General features: G+C 42.4%; 1 protein-coding gene across 2 annotated transcripts in view; it reads right to left on the bottom strand.

Annotated features, from left to right (window-relative positions):
* The window catches only part of LOC308404791 (single-stranded DNA-binding protein 2), a 60727-nt gene that overhangs the window by 17884 nt on the left and 21313 nt on the right, over positions 1-21530 (bottom strand). Inside the window, exons 2-4 of one of the 2 annotated variants that reach the window (XM_080895011.1) lie at positions 20415-20487; positions 16123-16184; positions 15725-15809 (exon numbers count right to left, since the gene is read on the bottom strand). In XM_080895011.1, the coding sequence (XP_080751137.1) occupies positions 15725-15809; positions 16123-16184; positions 20415-20487 (220 nt within the window). Of the gene's footprint in view, positions 1-1804; positions 2064-15724; positions 15810-16122; positions 16185-20414; positions 20488-21530 lie in introns of those variants that run through there. The other variant, XM_080895012.1, reaches the window with a different exon arrangement.

Raw genomic sequence — 21530 nt, 5'->3', positions numbered from 1 at the left:
CACCCCACTGTGGAATCCCAGCCCAAACTCACTTTTCAGTTTCAAGACTTAAAAATCACCCTCTGCTATTCAAAGCTTGGAGCAGACCTTTCCTGTTTGCCCACACTGTACCAGAGCTACTTGCAAGTGTCTGAACCAAATTCAGTTGAAACACCAAGGTTATGTCATCTTTGAGCTCTTACGAGGGAAAGTCCAAGATGAGGCTCAAGAATAGTGACTTGCAAGCCCAGAGTGAAAGTTGTCTAATATGGCTTCTAGTCAGTGCTAGTATGAAAAGTGATGATAGCACGATGGCCTAAATGAGAGCAAATATCAGATTTGTAAGGAAATGTTCACACCTCTAGTTTGTTTAGTGTGGTTTGAATGAGCTCACGAGTTTGTAAACTTGTAGCTTTTTCCCATGGTTTGGTTTATTTTCCCACGGAGAAAAATTCAAGTGAACTCCAAGTGAATCAAAATCCATCACTACAAACTGCGTGAAAATATTCAGTTCGCTTATTGGCCAGATGTGTCTGGGGCGGGAGCATCAAAAGTCAACACAGAAATAAGGTGTTGTGCTCTGGACTATAGGAGGACAGAGAATTTATGTTCGTTTCACAGCTATTTGTTCGTCTGCCCAGACCTTTGCACATCTACAGTACTGCCTGGTGGTTGGTTTGGATCGAGGTTGGATCACGTTAACACCATAAACGAACTGGACTGGAGTTCATGTGGAACTACACCAAGACCACCTCCTCTCCAGGGTTTTGGTGTGATTGTTTTGCTCTGCAATTACTGAGTCCACACCTTGACAAATGAAACGCACCACGGGGGAAAACGAACCAGAGTTCAACACCACAGGTGTGAAAACACCCTAAATGGAAAAATCCAGTATATGCACTGCATTGTATTGCTGTATGTAATCTGGTACTGTAATTGATTTGTTTATATGTATGTGTATATATTTACATATGTACAAATACTATTTGCACTTCTGGTTTGATGTTGTTTGAGTTATATTCTTTTTCAATGACAATAAATCTAATCGAATCAAATCGAATCTGCAATTAGCCTCAAGCTATGTGGGGTTTACAAAGAATCTCAATGAAATAGCTAAATGAAAACAATCAAAACAAAAAGGGTGGTTTCCATATTTCTATACATACCTCATGAACAGTTTACTACAAGCTACATTCATGCATTCAAACAAAATGTTATTCTATAGCTTTGGTGCTTTCTAACAATCACACACTCACAGCCCGATGGATGCACCGGGGGCAAGGACACTTCGCCACGCAGACTCTGTGACGCACTGAACAACCAACATTACAAATGGTAGATGACACACTCTACCACCTCAGCCACCCCTGTAGTGACCTGTGCTTTTTCACAGTAAAATCAGCATCAGTCCTGACGTTGAATGGTTATACTACCTAATAATTTTCATGTTAGCTTTTTAGCAAAAGCTCTAATGATCACGCACGGTGCTTGATTTGCCGATACTCTCAGTACAAATGTAGAATAATGAGAGAAAATACTGTGGAATACTAGGTCTACTTTTTTTAATTAACTGAGAACAAGCAAAATGATATAATTTCACATTTTAAGAACGGTAAGCTTGCTCGTTCTTGTAATGGGATGCAAACAAGAAAACAAAAAACAAGAAAAACAGAAAAATACAAAATAGAAGTTGAGAAGTCAGTTTCAGATACAGCAACGCAACTGTCGACTAATATCACCAGGCAAAGATTTAAAACTGCAGCATCTGGTCAACTGTCCTTTAGTAAAAGATGAGCAAAGAAAAGATTCAGGAAAACATAGTTACCAGTGGTATATACAGATGAGTAAAGTTGACATCTGGCAAACTTCAAGCAATAATGACCCAAAAGCAAGGCTTTAATGTTCAGTGTTAAAGGTCTGGATATTAAGTGGCACTACAAAGATTAAACTAAAGAGGACATCCACACAGGAAGTGATTTGTGTGTTGCACATTGTTTTGCCACCGATGTTTGTTCACTAATCGGCATTCCAATCATTCCAGACTTTGGTTGCCTAGGTAACCTTTTTTTTTTTTAAGCAAAAGGCCTGAGCCGCACCTCATTTCTTTCTATTTTGTGTCCAAGGAGTCAGACTTTGGTCTTTTTTAAGTGTTCATGAGCAATAGTTCTCCAGCCTTCCTGACAGTCTTCGGGTTTTTCTATAAACATTGGCTGCTTTTTCACAAAGTATCAGTCTTTGTACCTGACCATTTTCCGTTTTAAGAGAGTGTGTTTTTGTTTGTTAAGGCCCTCAAAGCCTTAATTATATGGCTGAATAGTTATTTCTGTTATACATCTTTAAAGTCTGCTTGATATCTGCCCAGGGCACATGCATAGTTGGTACATGCAATTGGTAAAGTAAATTCTCTGTATATGAAAAAACAGGGACACGTGAACACCTGCATGAACTCTCATGTTCACCATCTGGTGTCAACATTGTACCTCGGACCTGAGTGGACCTTAGAGGACTTGCGGACATGGAAAATATGATCAAGGCTAATCCCTGATAAATGAATCATTCAAGCATTATAAAATGCACCCAACTCAAGGAATCGAGCGTTGTGTCTACACATTAGAGAAATACATTTAAAATTGTAACTTTAGGAACTTACTAGCAGTCGGTCACAAAAACACGTAATTAGTTACAGAATCCGTCATGGATCGGCCTCCCCAGAGCTCGAACCTCAACATCGTTGATGCAATGTGGGATCATCTTGATAGAGACCAGAACAAAAGTCATCCAGCATCCAAGAAGCCTAGAGAACTATTTCTGAAGACTACTTACAGAAGAAAGCTGGCTAAGAGAGTTCAGCCTTGACTGAAAAATAAAGGTGGTAATACCAAATATAGAGTTTCATGTTTGCTAGTTTGCCTGTCCTTGCTTGGAAGCCACTAAATGTCACTGACTTTCTTTTGTCTGTGGTTGTTTTTTGTGTGGATGCTTATTAAGGTTATAGCAAAACCAAAGTAAAACCTAGACGATAATAATCAGAAATGCAGACCTGACAAATAAACAAAAAATAAAAGTTGGAAATGTCACATATACGCATGACTGTGGGGTGGACAGCAGGTGGAAAATATAAAGTGGATATAAAGTGGATATAAAGTGGGGAAATGAGCTTTATGTGTAAAGACTAAAGAACTTATTATGAAAGGCTAATTTCTCGCAGTTGAGTTTAGCATTTTCTCAGTTTTATTCTAGCACAACAGTCTTTCACTATCACAATCTTTCAAAATCTTTGCCATGTTTATCGACTTTAGCAGCACATTATCAGTATAACACAATCCCCACCAGCACCCAGACACTCTCTAGTGTAACATTACAGGTGATTACCTGGTAAAATGGCACCACTGCGCTAATCTGCTTGGTCTCACTGGGCGATTACAGGTAGGGTGATATCAGCTGCACAGGGGGTGACTATGATGGAGGGGGGAGGGGGGGAGGGCATACTGGTTGTGTTTCCTTTATCACTGATGTCATTATCGACCCTTGTAAACATCTCCGAGTCTTGCAAGGAGCTGTATAATATGCGAGGTGGAGCTGCAGGCTGATACACTGTCAGATACACATACAGAGCTGAAAATGATAGTCACTTTGGCGCTGGGGTGTTACTCTTCGTCCACCACTATCTTTCCTTGGTTCAACGGCACTGGGGAAGATAAGGGAGATGGACTGAACACAGAGGGGAGGGTGGGCAAAAAAATAAAAAAAAGACAGAAGATTTAAATCCTGCAGCTTAGATCGAGATGAGGCTATAGTGTGGTCTTTTCTAATGTATTTAGAAGATCATTGCAAAGACTTTGATTATTATAAGATAAGATAAGATAAGATAAGATAAGATAAGATAAGATAAGATAACCTTTATTAGTCCCACACGTGGGAAATTTGTTTTGTCACAGCAGGAAGTGGACAGTGCAAAAGTTATGACGCAAAAATTAGAATACAATAAGAATAAATACAGTACACAGCTGTACAGAATAGAATAAAATAATATACTATATACAGTAGAATAAAATAGAATAAAAATATACAATAAGATAAAAATAGAATACAAATGCTATATACAACTGAGTAAAAATACAACGATGCCAGAAAAGATTATTGCACTTAGTGTTATTGCACATGTGTGGGTGTGTGTGTTTGTTCAGTTAAAGTCTTTGTTGTGGAGTCTGACAGCAGTGGGGAGGAAAGACCTGCGAAATCTCTCCGTCCCACACCGTGGGTGCCGCAGTCTCCCACTGAAGGAGCTGCTCAGTGCTGTCACAGTCTGCTGCATGGGGTGGGAGACGTTGTCCAACAGGGATGACAGCTTAGCCGCCATTCTCCTGTCACTCACCACCTCCACTGGGTCCAGAGGGCATCCTAGAACAGAGCTGGCCCTTCGGATCACCCTGTTCAGTCTCTTCCTGTCCCCAGCAGAGATGCTGCCGCCCCAGCAGATCACACCATAAAAGATAGCAGAAGCCACCACAGAGTCATAGAAGGTCTTCAGGAGTGGGCCCTCCACCCCAAACGACCTGAGTCTCCGCAGCAGGTACAGCCTGCTCTGCCCTTTCCTGTAGAGGGCGTCTGAGTTATGAGTCCAGTCCAGTCTGTTGTTCAGATGAACACCAAGGTACCTGTAGCTGTCCACAGCCTCAATGTCCATACCCTGGATGTTCAGTGGTTGCAGTGGAGAATGCTTGTGCCTGCGGAAGTCTACCACCAGCTCCTTGGTTTTACTGGCGTTGATCTGGAGGTAGTTCAGCTGGCACCAGTCCACAAAGTCTTGAGTCAGTCCTCTGTACTCCTTGTCGTCCCCATCAGTGATGAGGCCGACTATTGCAGAGTCATCAGAGAACTTCTGCAGGAAGCACTGGGTGGAATTGTGGGAGAAGTCTGCAGTGTAGATGGTGAAGAGGAACGGAGCCAGAACCGTTCCCTGTGGGGCCCCCGTACTGCAGACGACCCTGTCCGACACACAGCCCTGAGTCCTCACATACTGTGGTCGGTCGGTGAGGTAGTCCAAAATCCAGGTAGTGAGGTGATGGTCCACTCCAGAGTTCTCCAGCTTGTCCTTCAGAACCGAGGGAAGAATAGTGTTGAAGGCACTGGAGAAATCAAAGAACATGATTCTCACAGTGCTTCCAGCGGTCTCCAGGTGAGCGAGGGAACGATGTAGGAGGTGAATGACGGCATCATCCGCGCCAATGCCAGGCTGGTAGGCAAACTGAAGTGGGTCCAGTGATGAGCTTGTTAGGCGCCGAAGCTGAGCCAGGACCAACCGCTCCAGGGTCTTCATCAGGTGGGATGTCAGAGCCACCGGCCTGTAGCTGTCATGTTATGCCATCTTTAATAGAATCACTTCAATTATTTTAAAACACATCATAGTGCAATTACGGAGATTGAGAAACGTAATTAAGAAAACTGGCAGAAATGTTAATTCACAGACTTATTGCCACAGGAACAACTAATGAGGAGTTGTCTCATCTTGCAGTTCTTTAAGTAATAGAAGGCCAGACACAGGAGACAGCACAAGATAAGGATATGGGTGTCTACAAGAGGAAAGGAAAATTTATCTCTTGTATCCCATGGCCCTGTTACAGCTTGTCCTTATTCTTACGCCTACTAGTGTTTCACTGCCCTCAGTTAACCTCTCCCCTCCGCTCAGTGCCGTGGCTTCATCTTTGCCCCTGCCTCGAGGCGTGCATATGTCAACATCACATAACACTTCACCTCGGCGTGTCTAAACACGCATGCGACATGACTCAGCGTAATACACCAGTGGAAAACATACTCCTTAGAGAGCATATGGGGAGGGGGGGGGGCACAACGGGCCAGCAAAAGAGGAAGCAACACACATGGAGAGGAGTCTCTAAAAGGAAAACTGAGGCAAAGAAGGAATGAAGAAGAAGATGAAGTAGTAGGCAGGGAAAGGTAGAAATGTGGGTTTTTGGTAAAGAAATATTTCAGTATAAGTGGCGCCACACTGAAATTTCCATTTTGATTTTTAAAACAGAGATCGTGACAGCCATTTCCATCTCTCCTCCACCTATGGAAATTCCCATTCTCTTTCTCTCCTCTTGGTTCGCTCTTCATTGCCATGGCAATGATGTTACAGTGAGTCACCTCATCATCTCCCTCCTCCTCAACACCGCCAAGAAAGAACATGGGAGCGTGTAAGAGAAAGAGAGAGAGAGAGAGAGAGACATGGACAGAGACAAAGAGAGGGAGTGAGAGGTTTTGTGGGGTGGAGGAGGAGATAGAGCTCTGTTTCCCTGGAAACAGACCGGGGGTCTCCCCAACCCCCATTGGCTCTCTGCTGGTTGGAATCAGCTTGTTACCCACAATACTTGAGCCAACGGAGTCTCTGTTTCTAGGTTGTCTCTGTCCAGTCTGTTTTTTTTTCTTCCCATCTGTTCAAACGCACACAAACAAGCTCAGGTTCTGGTCAAAATTCAGGTTTGCATTCATACCACTGAAACGTGCTGTCCGAGCTCAGGTTTGTTCGGTGATACGATATGATCAGATATTAAAACTGCAGAACTCAAAACAGTCATTTTTCAGTTATTATAACAAACTCAGGACTTTTATTATTGTGTCCCCATACTTCTCCACCATATTCTTCCAATCCCCTTGAGCCTTGCTCTAAACAGGGTTCACCATGGCCACCTCATCATATGGTATCTCTCATCTCTATGGACCAGTATAATATAAGGTTTAAGGTTTCAAGTTGTTTAAGAATGTTTTACTTTAAGGAATGAGTCGACTTTCTTTCCTCTGTTCCCTGTGTGCCAGCACAGCATACACACTAAGGAAAGGAGACTAGTTGGAAGAAAAATGCAGTAGAGACTGAGAGCACATATGTTAATGAAACAACTTTTTTTTTCTTTAAATGTGGTAATTTATTTAGGTCCCTGTCACAGATGCCTAGAAACCAGACGGTGACTATCTAGCAACCACTGGTTGTGAAGAAACAACATGCATTCCTGGATGGGTTGGCGAGCAATTGCTGGTAGTTTCTATGGAGGACAGTGCCTACTTATCTGCAAACACTTGTCATCTACTTGGCAATCAATAGTAAAACTTGAAAAAGTGCGATAAAAAAAACCAACTCTACAAAATGTTAACCTTATAGTAAAAGCTATGCTTTACTACCACTTTTACTTTGAAGATGAATATTCTCCATTTACTGCTTGTGCTGCATTATCCATCTATCTATCCATTTTGTTCCACCTATCCAGGGCCAAGTCACTGGGGCAGCAGCTTAAGCAGACAAGCCCAAACATCCCTCTCCCCAGCCACCCCCTCTAGCTTATCCATGGAAACACCAAGGCAATCCCAAACCAAGAGACGGAGAAATATAATCTCTCCAGTGTGCCCTTAGTCTGCCTGGGATCTCCAGTCATGGTGGGACATGACTGGAACACCTCACCCCGGAGGCGCCCAGGAGGCATCCTTGTTAGATGCCCAAACCACCTTAGCTGGCTCCTTTCGATGTGGAGGAGTAGCAGCTCTACTCTGAGTCCCATTGAAAGGCTGAGGTCTCCTTGTGGCTAATTTCCACTGCTTGTATCCGCAATCTAGTTTTTTCGGTTACTACCCACAGCTCGTGACCATAGGCGAGGGTAGGGATGTAGATTGACCAATAAACCGTCGTGAACAAGACCCCAACACTTAAACTCCCCCACTTTAGGCTCTAAATCGAACCTGACATGTAGTGGGCACTCTACACTTTTCCTGCTAAGGACCTTGGCTACAGACTTAGAGGTGCCGATTCTCATTCCCGCCACTTCCCACTTGGTTGCAAACCACTCCAGTGCGAGCTGGAGGCCACCACCTGATGAACCCAATAGAACCACAACATCTGCAAAAAGTAGAGATGAAATTCTTAGACAATCTAATTAGAAGCCTTCTGCCACTTGGCTATGCCCAGGCAAGTCGGCATCTTTGATGCAAACTACAGGCAACAACAGCAATCTGCAAACAACCAAAGCAATTGCAAGGAGGTTTTGGGTGCAGCATAACAAACCTGTTGCAACCACTTGCCAACTGGTTAAGGAATACACAGCAACATGGGGTCAAGGGGGGGGGGTCACTGACTGGTCTCTAAGCATCCATGACTGAGGCTTTCGCAATTGATTTCACACTGACTGCCATCAACCTCCAGCAACCACTTGGGAACCGGTTGGGGAATGTTTTCCGTCTCAACTGATGGTTGGGAGATTGTTGCTGACCAGTCTCTTAGCCTCTTAGGGACATTACTTAGAGAGTAAAGCATTCTCTCTAAGAGAATTGGGGGTATGGAGTCTTAGGTGTCAGGAAAATATTAAGTAACTTGCCATCTCTAGCTATCTCCATGGACACTTTCCTGAATATTTAGTAGTAATCCTCAAATTGTTTTAATGCAGTGCACTGTGACTGTATCTATAAGAAACAAAGAGATCAAAAATGAAGCTGCAGGGTTTAGCTTAAGACAGTAGTTAGAAAGGTTTTACTGATGAAGATTGGGAGGCAGCTCAGCTTGAGACGATGACTTCAGGGGAAAGGAAGTCTCACAGTCAAAAGCATGGCTGTAAGAATTTTGGCTTGCTGAGGTGTGATGTTTATTAATGTAGATGTGTCTCGGAACTCCTAGGAGTGCTGCTAAACCAGACTGTTTAAGTTAGGAAAGATCAGCAGGTTAACATATTTGCAAGAATGTTTTCATTATGACGTAGAACATTTAGGGTAACAACTGTTTTTATGACTCAGTAATACTAGAGAGAGAGAATAAAGGAAAGTCTAAGGTCGGCTGTGCACTTAGTGTCCTTTAATATACTGAAACAGCATACATTTTTACTTCACATGTCTCTCAGCGCAGACAGTGGCTGCTTGTCCTTCAGCATCTCACAGGCAGTACGGTACAGGATGTGTGCACTCGTGCTTATCAAACACTACTGTTTGAGAACCATATGTATGTAAATGAATAAAGCAGCACAGAGTGTTGTTACATATTTACCAATCTGTTTATGGTGTAGCTTAACAATAATGACACAATATACGTGCTGCTGTCACAGTGCACGCTATGAATGCACTTCTATGCATGAGGGGGAGAGTATGAATGTAAGATCTGACAGCATGAGACAAGGCATTTTTATCAAAGGGGGTTGCTCTTGGCACTCCTCCTTGATCTCTTCTTCCCCTAACTGCTGTGTGCCTGCTATCTCCCACAGTGATGCCACACAATGATACCAGGCTCCCTCTGCTATAATACTTGCCTGTAACACTGCTGCCTGACTACTAGCACATTTTATGTCTACTCAGTCTCCAGTTCATCCATCTGTCACCTTTGCTCATCTTGAAGATCCCATATTGTGAAAATGCCTTTTGCCTTTTCTAGCTTTAAAATGTCTTAGCTATGAGCAAAGCAAGCCAAATGAGTCTTCACATGTCAGAGGACAGAAGACCTTCTCCAAAACATTCACAAATGAATAAAGTTACCGTCTGTTTAATTTTCTCTCACAGACTGTATAGAAAAGATGTACATAGCTTCCAAGTTTGAAAAGAAAAAATGATGCAAATTGTCTTAAACCTGCATTTTTTTCCCCTAATGGCCAGCCTGAGGCAACTCATCCAGCTGCAAAAAGAAATCCAGCTGAATTGAAGTCTGTGGAAAAAAAACAGCCCTCGGCTTTGTCGTACTGTAACATCAGTAAACACCTTCTTAATGAGTTTGTGATCTCAGTTGCTAGTTTCAAGTCTGAATAAGTACAACATGACATTAGGTAAATCATGCCCTTTATACTGAAAAAAAGAGGATAAAGCTGGGTGTGCTTCGTCATGTGATTGAGTGCCCCTCTGATTCAGTCACAGCCACTCCTGACTTGTCACTTCTGGGACCTCTTTTATTTACAGTCTATGTTCTCTCCTATCTTCTGGGCTCAAATATACATTATTTTAACCCTTTAAAGCCCTTTGAACCATGAAAAAATATATTCTTTGAAATATATTCTTTCTGAACTCTTTAGAATTTAACTGGTTTGATATTTAGTCTTTTTTTTTGCAATGTATTGCTCAAAAATGTGCTGTATTCATTTAGGTTATTTTGGGAGAAAAAACTCCCACAAATTGTGTGTATCAAATACAATACATTAGGCATTAAGGGGTTAATGCCGCCATTTCACAATATAGACTTTTTCGATGACATATTTCTATGTTGTTAGATAAGTGAATGAGAATGAGATAATGACTGAATAGCGGGCGTAGAGACACCAGAGTCGCTGAGCTGCACTTTTGAAATCCTGATTTTATAACTGTAAAGTGAAGTGAAGGACAATAGTAGAGCAGAGAGAGAATGGCTTTTGTGTCACTCACACTCATTCAGGTCTGTGAGCCACATGGCAACCACAGAAGTTCTCCTGCCTTGTTTTGGCCGGGGTTTCTGTGGCATGGGCAGGAAATGCACAGCAGTTTTCCTGAAAGGGGGGGGGGGGGGGGCTGCAGCAACTCTGAAGCACCTTATTTGGCACAGGGCTAATACCAGGAGTATACGACCTGATCTGATTCTGAGCTCACACTGTGAAACTTACATTAACTTGGTAATAGGTGCATAATATGGGAATTGTAGATAATTTAGCCTTGCAGAGATCTTTTGTTATTGTAGTGTTTGCCAATTCAGCAACATTATTGGAGCTCACTCAGATGACCTCTAGTATATCAGAGGTCCACCTACTGACACAGACTAGAGCATTTTAGCTTAAAGCATACTTTAGTTCACAATAAGCACTTTTTAAACAACAACTTGGATTCATCAAGGATAGCGTTTCACCCAGTGACTTTCTTCAGTTAAAGCACATACTTATCTTAAGACTGCACAGCACAACCAGTACTTCTGTCAAACACTGATAATCTCCTGAAATCAAAAGTCAGGCATCTTCTCCGTGGAGTTCAGTTAAGAGTTCTCCCCAACTCCCCCGAAGATTTCAAAGTCACCAGCACTCCTTGTACCAGTTCGCCTCTTTAACAAAGTCTCTATTCAAGAGCTTGTAAGAATAATCTACACAGAGAAAGTTATAGTAGTAAGAGTGCTGTGGGAATTATGTAAGTGCTACACACACATTTACAATTTACACACAATTACACACTAATGCACTTAACACAGTGCATACTTTTTTCTGATAGCACAGCTGTGAAACAGGTGTCCGTTTTCAAACTCGCAACGCTGTCAGGAAAAACCCCTGAAATGACACGCACGGGTCTGTGATGTATATTCTTCCAACACAGAAACGAGTCTGACTTTTGTCTCTAATAGGATCATTTCCGGGCCAGGCATGAGAATTTAAAAATAACTTGTTTATGTGACTCCATGGGCCCTTGCAAATGGAAACCGCTCATTTAGTATTGAGAACACAATTTACAAAGCACTTAACAGAACTGTAAACGGCCTTTCTCATGCCTGAAAAGCTTTGTCTGAGGATGGAAATCAATAACGCTGCATCTCTCTTCACTTTGTTCATCAGCCTTTTCTTTCTTCCATTTTTAACATTAGATTACTGTATTAATGTCCTAGAAGACCATCCCCACGCGCTCAAATCTAGTTATATGATTGGCATCTACATAACAAAACCATATGCATGAATCCCACGCACACGCAAACAAGAGAGAGCACAAATCAAACAGTTTCAATCAGATTCGCACAAAGCCAAATGTATCTACAGTAGGTAGTTCAAACTGGGATAAACTCGCAAATGAAGTCAAAAGCCTTGTCACAATCCCATCAATTATCAAAGGAGTGGGACACAAAGATGATGCCAGCGAGCTCCTATATCTCTGCAGCATTAATTAGGACTTCACTCAGTAATTAGCTATCTGAAAATAATTACCATGAAAATGTCTGATTAAAATCTCCGCCAGTCTCAAAGTCAGGAGACTGAAAGAGAGACACGGGCATCAAATTAAGGCGTGTTCCTTCTTCCTTCTAACGACGTCCACCACAGTTGTCCTCTCGTTTTGTTTTAATTGAGTGGCAGATATGTGGGAAGTACCTCTCATTGGCTGCGAGATGTAGTGTTGCATTGGAGCAGTTGATTGAAAGTGACCTTGGTCTAATTACAATTGGTCTAATTATAATTCTCTGATTACATCCCTGCAGGAAACGTAAGAATGAGATGCTGCTGGTGGCCTTAGCTAATCACGTTAAGATACATTCTGAATGATTTCTGAATTGAATAGATTCTGATCAGACACATAGAAAAACAACAACATACTGTTGTGGCTGCTTCCACAACAAATACTTAATTACTCGGTTTTTATGTTTTGTTTTTGGTTTTTTTGCTTTTTGTGTTACAAATTATTGACATGAATCGCAAAGCGTTTATCTCACCAGTGTTTTTCCCTCTTATTTATTTTCATACATCTCCTTGCTTCCATGTTTCTCTCTGCCTGTCTCCTCTCTTTTTTGTTTGTCTCTCAGGCCTGAGGTCACGATGCCCTCCAGCTCCCTCCTTGGGAGCCGGGATGACATCATCACATCGCTGCCTCGTCCTCAGAGTGCCTATTCATCACCCCGATCATCATCGCCGGCATCAGCAGCATCACCTGCGTACGCACACGGGCACGCATACACACACTGACTGTATGCAGATAAAAGGGGAAGTGAGGAAGTGAACCCCCATCCCTCGTTCCACAGGACTGCAAGCTTAAAGGAAAAAAGGGAGTAAACCACAGAGCCACACACGTAGGGGGAGAGAGAGAAGATCCTGCTGGGCTAGGCAGAAACCCCTGACCTGTGCACTTCCAACAATACATCTCAATAAACCACTGTAGAGAAATGTGATGAGTCAGACTGCACGCTCCTGAGGGAAAAACAACAACAACATAAAAAGCAGGAGAAGACCCCAGCGCACACACAAGCACCTCCAAACTCAAAACGAGGACCACACTTCCTCTCACACAGTCGCCAGTTAATGTAAAACTTCAGGAGCTCTGGCACTTCTCACTGTATTCCACTCTTTAGTGGTGAAGGCTGGATCTACCCTTAATGTGCAAGAACAACAGCAGTGAAGTGGAGCCACATTGAGAAAACACAGCCATAAACAGTGTTTCCACTACACGAGCCTGCGTCTCACTGCCCAGGCTGCTCTACAGCATAAATGTGCACGATGCAGTATGTGCTGCATTTTAAGGCTGCTGTGGTAGAATACAAGAGGAAGCAGGTAGAAACCTTAAGTTATGCACTGAGGTCTCTGCACTCCATCACAAACATCACAACAAGCATTCCATTAAACGCCACTTAAGATCAAAGATTCATGATGGGATGAAACCATTTTGCAAGGCTGTGAAGACAAGTTGCCGCCATATGAGAAACTGAGTGTGCTCAGTACACGAGCCTCACAATAGATGTGAGAAATAAATGTCAGCTGTCTAAACTTTATGATCTAAATACATCCCACTGTGTCATTTTTGTCAACAACAATGCAACATTAGGTGAGCTATAATGCTACAATCCTTAAATATGGCGAGTAGGAAGCAGGACACAGAGATGCCGCTGCAGTGTTGTAGTTCAGTATATTTTTGGGTGGCAATAAACTGGATGACCACAGCTTCCGGGATTAATATTGTAGAGTCTCAATCTACTCAACATGAAGTTTAAAAATTAAACTGTATCCATAAATGAATTTATTAATGAACAGAATACACGTTACAATCGCAAAGTTACATTTGAACAATCTGATCTTCAAGGGCATCTCCTTGTGCACCTCTGGGTACTCTTAGCAACATGGCTACTCGTGGCTGTTTTTTCTTTTTTTTTTTGTGCTCGAGCATCTCTGACATCACAGGTTTTAAATTTGCAGAATTGTGTCAGACTGACACGACTCTCATGTCGAGGATCATAGTAGGGCTGGGTATCATCACTGATTTCTAGAATAGATTCAATTCCGATCCACAAGGTCCTGAATTGATTCGATTCAATCTGGGAAATTTTGCCTCAGACAGTCAGAAATATTATAATTCAGATCAGAACATTTACATATTTTTGTATCTATAAAAAGAAGGCTGACACTTTCCAGACTTTATCAAAGGTGTGAGCATCACAGCAGATGCCTTTGTGTCAAAGTAGCTGAAGATAAAACAAAAGTTTAAATTTGTTCAGAAGCCTGTTGAACAGCAGAAATTAGGTTTTCTTTTCGGAAGTAAGTAAAAGGAAAAACAAAACATCGTCCGACAGCGCTGTAAACAACGGTAGCCTTGTGTGTAACAAGCAAGCGAATAATGCAGAAAACAGATTTCAGGGATAGATGGGAAACTGTTCTTGAAGTACACTGAGAAAGAGAGAGAGAGCTGTGCATGAAGTGTGATTTTATTGTGGTGGAAGCAAAACAGCAAAAGTCAGAGGGAGTCCATGACGATGTTTATGTGAAGCGTAGTTTGGATCTTCTTTTGCTGCTGGTTCGGTCAATATTGTTTGGAGAGATAAAACTAACAGCTTTAGAATCAACGCAAAACGGGCGTAAACACAAAGCGCGGACCCGCCGAAACATCAGAGTCAGCGAGCTGTCGGCTTTCAGCCCCGACCGTGTCTGTGCCGTCGGGTGAGAAAGGCGACATCTCACTGATTCTGATCTGCGGGTCCGCGCTTTGCGTTTACGTCTTTGTGCAGAAGCCGTGGACCTGCTCTCATTTACTGTTTTAAATGTTTGGTGGTTGTCAAAATTTTGTGACGTTTCACCTGAGATTCTGGAATTTTGGGCAAAATACATTTATATAAAAAAATCGATTCAGGATTTTAATGAATCAATATCACGTTATCCAAGCCAGAATCGATTTTAATCGATGAATCGATTATTAAAACCCACCCCTAGATGAGAGCTGGATCTTAGGGGGACTAAACAGCGGTTCTTTTACTGTCCAAAGGTGGCACATGAGGGCAGGAGTGCAGCTAGGAGCAAGCTTGTCATCGTCTCTTTATTTATTTATTTTAAAGTTGACTGTGCAGCTGGGGTCAGAGTTAAATGTTAGCACCCTTTAGCATGCTGCAGCAACTGAGAGTAGACATTCAGCGCAAACCAACTGAAATGAAGCGATCTGAGTGGCCTCAGATTTGGCTCCCTGCGGCTTCTTCCTATCAAAATAAAATCTAGCTGAAGGGGCATCGTTTTGACACAACAGCAGAAACCCAGCACATATGTCAGAGGAACAAGTGCAAGTAGTTAAAACTTCAGTGAGGGAACTAAAAGCAGCTTTCCCCAAGGAGACCACCAAAAAGGTGCGGTGGCCTTACTAAATAAAATATATTAGCTCTAATTTTAAGAATTTTAAGAGCTAGGTGAACACAACACAATAAAATCTGGAAACAATCCAGTTTTCTCCAGTTTCATATCATAAAAGAATATTTTTCTATGCAACTTCTCAAAATGCTTTCATCCAGCAGAGATGTGAAGATTTTTACACTGTGAATTAGACTCTGCCTTTCCATCAAAGCCACAATCAAACACAAGCATGACCCGCAACAGACTCTACTGCTCTGCAAAAAAAGCAGATAAAACACTATTTGTCATATTTTTTTTAGTTACTTCATAATTTCCTGGTTAAGGATATTATATGATTTGATCATCTGTTTATTCAATACTGCACACTGGCATTGGTCTCCTTATAACATGACACCATCCAGCATAGATTTCTGAATTAATATGAGAGCGCCACTGAGCCAGAATAAGGATGAAAAGCCGCGTCAGCGCAGACTCACGTAGTCGTGGAAGGCCTTTGCCTCACTGGAGTGTTCACATGTGTCTCTTCTCTCTGGAGCTGCACAGTACAGGTCCCAGAAAACACTACAAAGCACAGAAAGAGACAATATTATAAAGCCGAACCCTTTGAAATAAAGAAAAGATAGGCCATGACAAAGCTCTGGTAATCTGGCATCCAGAAAATAAGTTGTTTTTTTTTTGTTATCAACATTGCAGCAGATGACTTCAAATTCACTATCACAGCATGCAAACAGTTAACTGAGGAAGGGCTGATGAGATAAAGACAAACACAGGAGGAGAGATAATTTTATTCAGTCATGGCAGTGATGGAATGAACAGAAACGGCAATAAAAAGAATGGATCTTGTATCAATTCCCATAAAAAAAAACGCACTCACCACCACCATGAGTGGAGGAACCCCGGAGGTTCTCCTAATGTGATGTTCTTCTCCCATCGGATCTTGAGACACACACACACACACACACACACACACACACACACACACACACACACACACACACACACACACACACACACACACACACACACACACACACACACACAGAATGAGATCCTTCAGAAACATAGCAAGTATAACAACATGCCTGACATCTGAATTACCTGCTTTATAAGGTTAAAGAGGGTGCGAGGGAATTCTTATAACACACGCCATTAAGTAATTATGTTATGATTCTCGTGGAATCATAAGTGGATAAGTGGGTTTATGTGTGCCTGAAAGCTCTTGTATTCATGAGTACATGAAAGTGTGCGTTTGCTTCCTCGGTCAGGAGGTGTGTAGGGTATGAGGTCATAGACATGTACCGGCCTGAGGAGCCCAGCCAGACTATTGTGCGGCCTACGACACACCCTTCAGTCTCCTCCTCACAGCATTATCCATCATTCTGAGCTCATCAACTTTGAGTTTCATTTATTGCTGCTCTCTCTAAATTCTTTACCTTCCTTCCTATTAAAAAAAATGAACACAGACAAGTTTCTAAATAAGTCTGACAGCAAAAAATGCAATTCTTGAAGATGGCCATTGAGCAAGGTGGAATAAGAGTTTTACTGCATGTGGACTCGACTGGTTCTTATATAGCGCTTCTCTACTCTACCTGAAGTACTCATAGTACTTTATACAACATACCTCATTCATGCCCATTCATATACATGCTTTCCATCAAATAATCATAATAATAACACGCATTTACTCTCTGCCCAACCTTCCAACTAGTAGATGACCTGCTCTACCTCCTGAGCTACAGCCACCCCACATGTATCTCTGCCTTCAGGCCTTTATCCTATAATATTAGGCTCATATTAGGTCAATAAATTTGACCGACTAATCCTTAAAGTCAGGTTTTCAATACAGAGCAAAAAAAAAAAAAGTGTTGGGCTATCGACTCTTAATAAGTTTAACGAGGCGTCTCTGAGGAAACTTGCTAACAGCAGCGTTTTCTTTCTCAAATCAAGAACCACTATCGCCACAGAGGAAACATGGAGCAAAAGAGTAAATCAGCCTATGATAAAATTCAGTTTGAGAGTGACAGCATATGCGAATGAAAAGCACGAGACAAATTACACAGATTTGAATCTGATCACTGAGACAAATTTCGGATATTGTCCGGGCTCATTTACGAGCAAATTAATTTCTCTTTCGGATCTTACTGTTATCTTGAGATGTGATTATTTCAAACAAATCGGTACACAGAGAGAGAGAGAGAAAAGAGCATCTTAAGGTATTAAGATTTGAATCAAAAATAAAATATCTGAAATGTGAAAACAAGGTGGAGAAAAAAAGAAAATGTTCTTTTCTTCTGGGGCAGCATACCACTCAAATAAGACACCAAAACAAAGTAGTTTCCAGTGGAAGTGAACATGGTTACAACATGCTTAAAAAAGCAGTTTATAATAAAGCAAATTCCCAGTTCAGGAAAAGTGCAGATGGGGGTGGGCGGAGGAATAGATAGTTATTTAAAAAGCAGAAAATGAGCTATCTACGAAGGAGAAAATCGTTTTTTTTTTCTACCTACTGCTGGAAAAACTGCTGTGGATTTTATGTGATAATCTGCTGAAGTTAGCGCGGTGAACTTCACTGGTGCCGAAGAAAGAAAAACACAGCGTCAGTGGGAGGGTTTCAGACGCTGTTCATCAGACTGACACGTCAGCTGAAACAGACGTAGCACCTTGCAGGCTGTCGTCGGCCTTGCAAACAGCTAAAAATGACATCACCGCTGCTGACGTGCTGTGCATTTTGCTGTCACTTTAGGCTCTCGATTCTCGTAGCCTGGCTCCTCCACGCATTTCAGCGATATACCGACGCAGGAGCACAGAGGGAGATTGCTGCAACAGTAGGAAGAGTGATTGCTTTGTTTTGCAGCGACTTCAAGCGTGCCTCAAGTGTGTGCATAAACGGTTATGGGGATGACTTGACACCATAGTCCAACATGTCGTTTACAATTGCAGCATTCGTCAGAATCAGTGACATCACCCACGTGTAGGACGACTTTGAGCACAGTGTTCATGGATGAACTGTGCTTAGCCCCATGTTCGTCTTAATTTTTGATAAGGCTTAGACAAGTAGAACTCAAAGGCTGCGCTGCATAAATGGATCCATGTGAGGACAATCACAGTGGTTCATGGAAAGCACAAGAGAAACAGTAGTTAGTGGTTGTAACTTCAGCCTTATGACTATGTGTTTACCCCACTAATGGGCTTTTCTATTGATTGTGTGTGGTGACCAGGTTTGAGTTTGGAGCCCACACCTTGGCTCTGACCCTGTATGCACACACACACACCACACACAGAGAGCTGAAAAGTGTGAGCAGTAGTGAGACAATGACACAATTGTTTTGTCTGCATCTGACTTCTCAGAGTGACCTCATGTTCATCTTTTTTAATTTCCCTTCATATTATGATTAATCCAAGTAAAAGAAGAAGACTATTGTGCCACCTGCTACAGCAGCGGTGTGAACAAGCGCTAACATAACAGGAAAAGCTGAATCACCGCATGTTCAATCAGACCATCCTGACCTCAGCTGCAGATCAGACACAGCGACTTTTAGAAGGAATGGTTTGCTTTGAAGTGTTTTGGGAGGGTCAGGAACTGCCCGTTTGTTTGGCCCGCATGCTTTTAGTCTAAGTTCGCAGTTCCAGTAAACCCTATTGGCAGCCATCAATTTCCATTTACACACCATGACAAAGAAGGTTTTACTTTCTCGAACTGGCAGAAACGATACAGAAAAAAATCGAGAATGAGCATGACATTCATCATTTCTCACATTTAATTGGCTGCAGCTTAGACCAAACAAGATTGCACACAGTTCAGGTCAGGACACTTTCTAGTGTCTCTTGTATTTCCCCTTCATCTGGAAAGTGTGGAGAAAAAACCCCAAAAAACAACGAATGTGCCCGCATATCCCGTCTTCCTGTGGTCTGCATTCCCAGGAGGTCTTTTAGGAGGTCATGCTGCAGAAAGATCCCTTTAGCATGATTGCTGGCAGATGTAGGCAATGTGTGACATGGGCACAGTTTTGTTTTCACCCCTACTCGCGTAAAATGTAAACCTTTTGAATTTGTGCTGTATTGTCTTTAAGGTTTCAGATCTTTTTGTTGTTTTTCTTTGAGCCATCAATTTAGTTTGAGAGGTTTGCGTGGTTTCTTTTTGCCACTTCTTCTAAGCTGTCCGTTTGTGATTTGATATTTATATCAAGGTATCCCTTTACGATTTGTGAATTGCCGCCCCGGGCTCCTGCTCCATGAGCATAAGGATGCGCTGTAAACCCATGTGAATGATAACACAGGGCTTTAAAGCCGTACTACAACCCACCCTTCCAGCACCAGTTACACTTTTTTTGCAAACATGTTTATGCTCTGTGTGTACGTGCACGTGTATGCTTGCATATGTGTGCATGCGGACGGCACAAAAGCGGCTGTGTTTATACTTGTTGCGCTCCCGCTGAATGCATTCCCACACTTGAACATGACACCGCCTATCTTCTTCATCTGCGGAAGAGAGATCAAGTGATACGGCAGAGAGGAAAGGGTGTCTGAGAGAAACTGAGCTGTAGGTACGTGTGCGCACGTGTGCGAACACACACTAAGAGCGATGAGAATCGGTGCCAGCTGATGATGTAACCTTTTCCACCACCCACACCCCCTTTCCCCCTTTGTTCTCCTCTTCCTCTGGCCGATGTACAACAAGCCTCTAGCTACTGTCTCCTACATTGCAATTTACCGTCATTTACTGCAAAGCACAATCATCAGCTGACCTCCTTTTCACCTCATCACCTTTTCACCTCCGCGGAATTAAAGTGAGGACAAGCGCAGGGAGAGGAGTGGAGAGACAGACGAGAAGGAGAGCAGGAAGATTATAATAAAAACAGAGGAGAGCAAGATGGGAAGAGAGGGACAAACACAAAGCTGCCGAGCGGATCAGACAATGATGTCAGTCGGAGACGTCAGCTCCAGCCTAAGCATCATAAGTCTCCCTGCGCGCCGGCTCCAGTCCCACTAAATGCAACACTAATGTTAAAAAGCTTGTTGTCTCAGCACTGCGAGGCCAGGCTAATTCAATTAGCCGCTACACTTGTTCGACATGTTATATGAGGGTCAGACCACCCTTCAGAGTGGACACATAAAGTACATGGCCTGCAGTCCGGCACAAACACATAAAGCATTTTCGTGACTTACCTCTGAGAGAAAGGTCTGTGCTGACTTCTGTGCTCCTACATGCAGCAGGTACTCGTACACATAAAGAGCCAACCTGCACAAACAAAGAACAACAGCAGGACAAAAGATGAAAATTAGCAGAGGCAAACAGATATGAGGCGAGTAAGCAAGAGACAGTGAAAACAGTCTTAGTTTTACAAGCAGGCAAAAATTAGAGCAACTACTAAGCACTTGCAAATCTCCAAATATTGAAATAAATAAGTTTTTCTCTGGGTGTTTGAGATAAATCCATACATAGTGGGAAACTGCACTAAAGACGAACACCTAGGCGTGGATACAATTTGCCAGGCAGCCAGGCAGGACTAGAATCCTGTATGAGGAGATGAGTGAAAACTGCAGAGTCTGTTAGAATTCCCATGGGAAACACAAAGACACACTCTAACTTAGGAGCAATATTCCTGCCCCCAAATTGCCAAACAGACAGGACAACCATTAAAAACATTCGAAATTCACGCAACATATAAGCTAAAACAACACAGTGATAACAGTAGGCCTGGTGGGACCACACTGAGAAATACCTCACCTCAATGCCTTGGGCTCTCCATGGACTTCCTCCCATGGCTTTGATCACAGTAAGAATTAATTACAGGCTTGATTTGTTAATCAATTCTCCTCCCTGTGAGCCTCTCCTGGTACTAACAGCAACTTAGGAAATGGAGGACGGGGTAATCTACTGGTCTATAAATACAAGGTAAAAATTGATCTACAGGGGATCAACAGCAGATCTCACTGACTCCTAATGGCACTGTGTAGATTTAGAGATTTAGCCATTGTAAGAACACAAAGTAACTCTACAGGGATATGAACATGATCAGCGTATTTAGCAGTATTAGTACAAAAAACTATTCTGTCAGATATTTGTATACTCAGTGGGCTTGATGTGTGCTGAAACAGCAATGTATTAATACAATTGTGTTATATATGGCTTCAATTAAATGACTAATCTGTTGACTATTTCTCAGTGAATCAGTGTGTCGCTGTCTAATGCATACCGCTGGAAAACTGCCAACATTTCTATCATCATTTTTAAAGATTATGGGGACATAGTGAAATAGTTCTCCAGACTTTCTGAAGGTC

Source organism: Rhamphochromis sp. 'chilingali' (assembly GCF_963969265.1).
Source record: "Rhamphochromis sp. 'chilingali' genome assembly, chromosome: 10".
Taxonomy (NCBI): domain Eukaryota; kingdom Metazoa; phylum Chordata; class Actinopteri; order Cichliformes; family Cichlidae; genus Rhamphochromis; species Rhamphochromis sp. 'chilingali'.
This window is presented reverse-complemented; position numbering and strand designations above follow the sequence as displayed.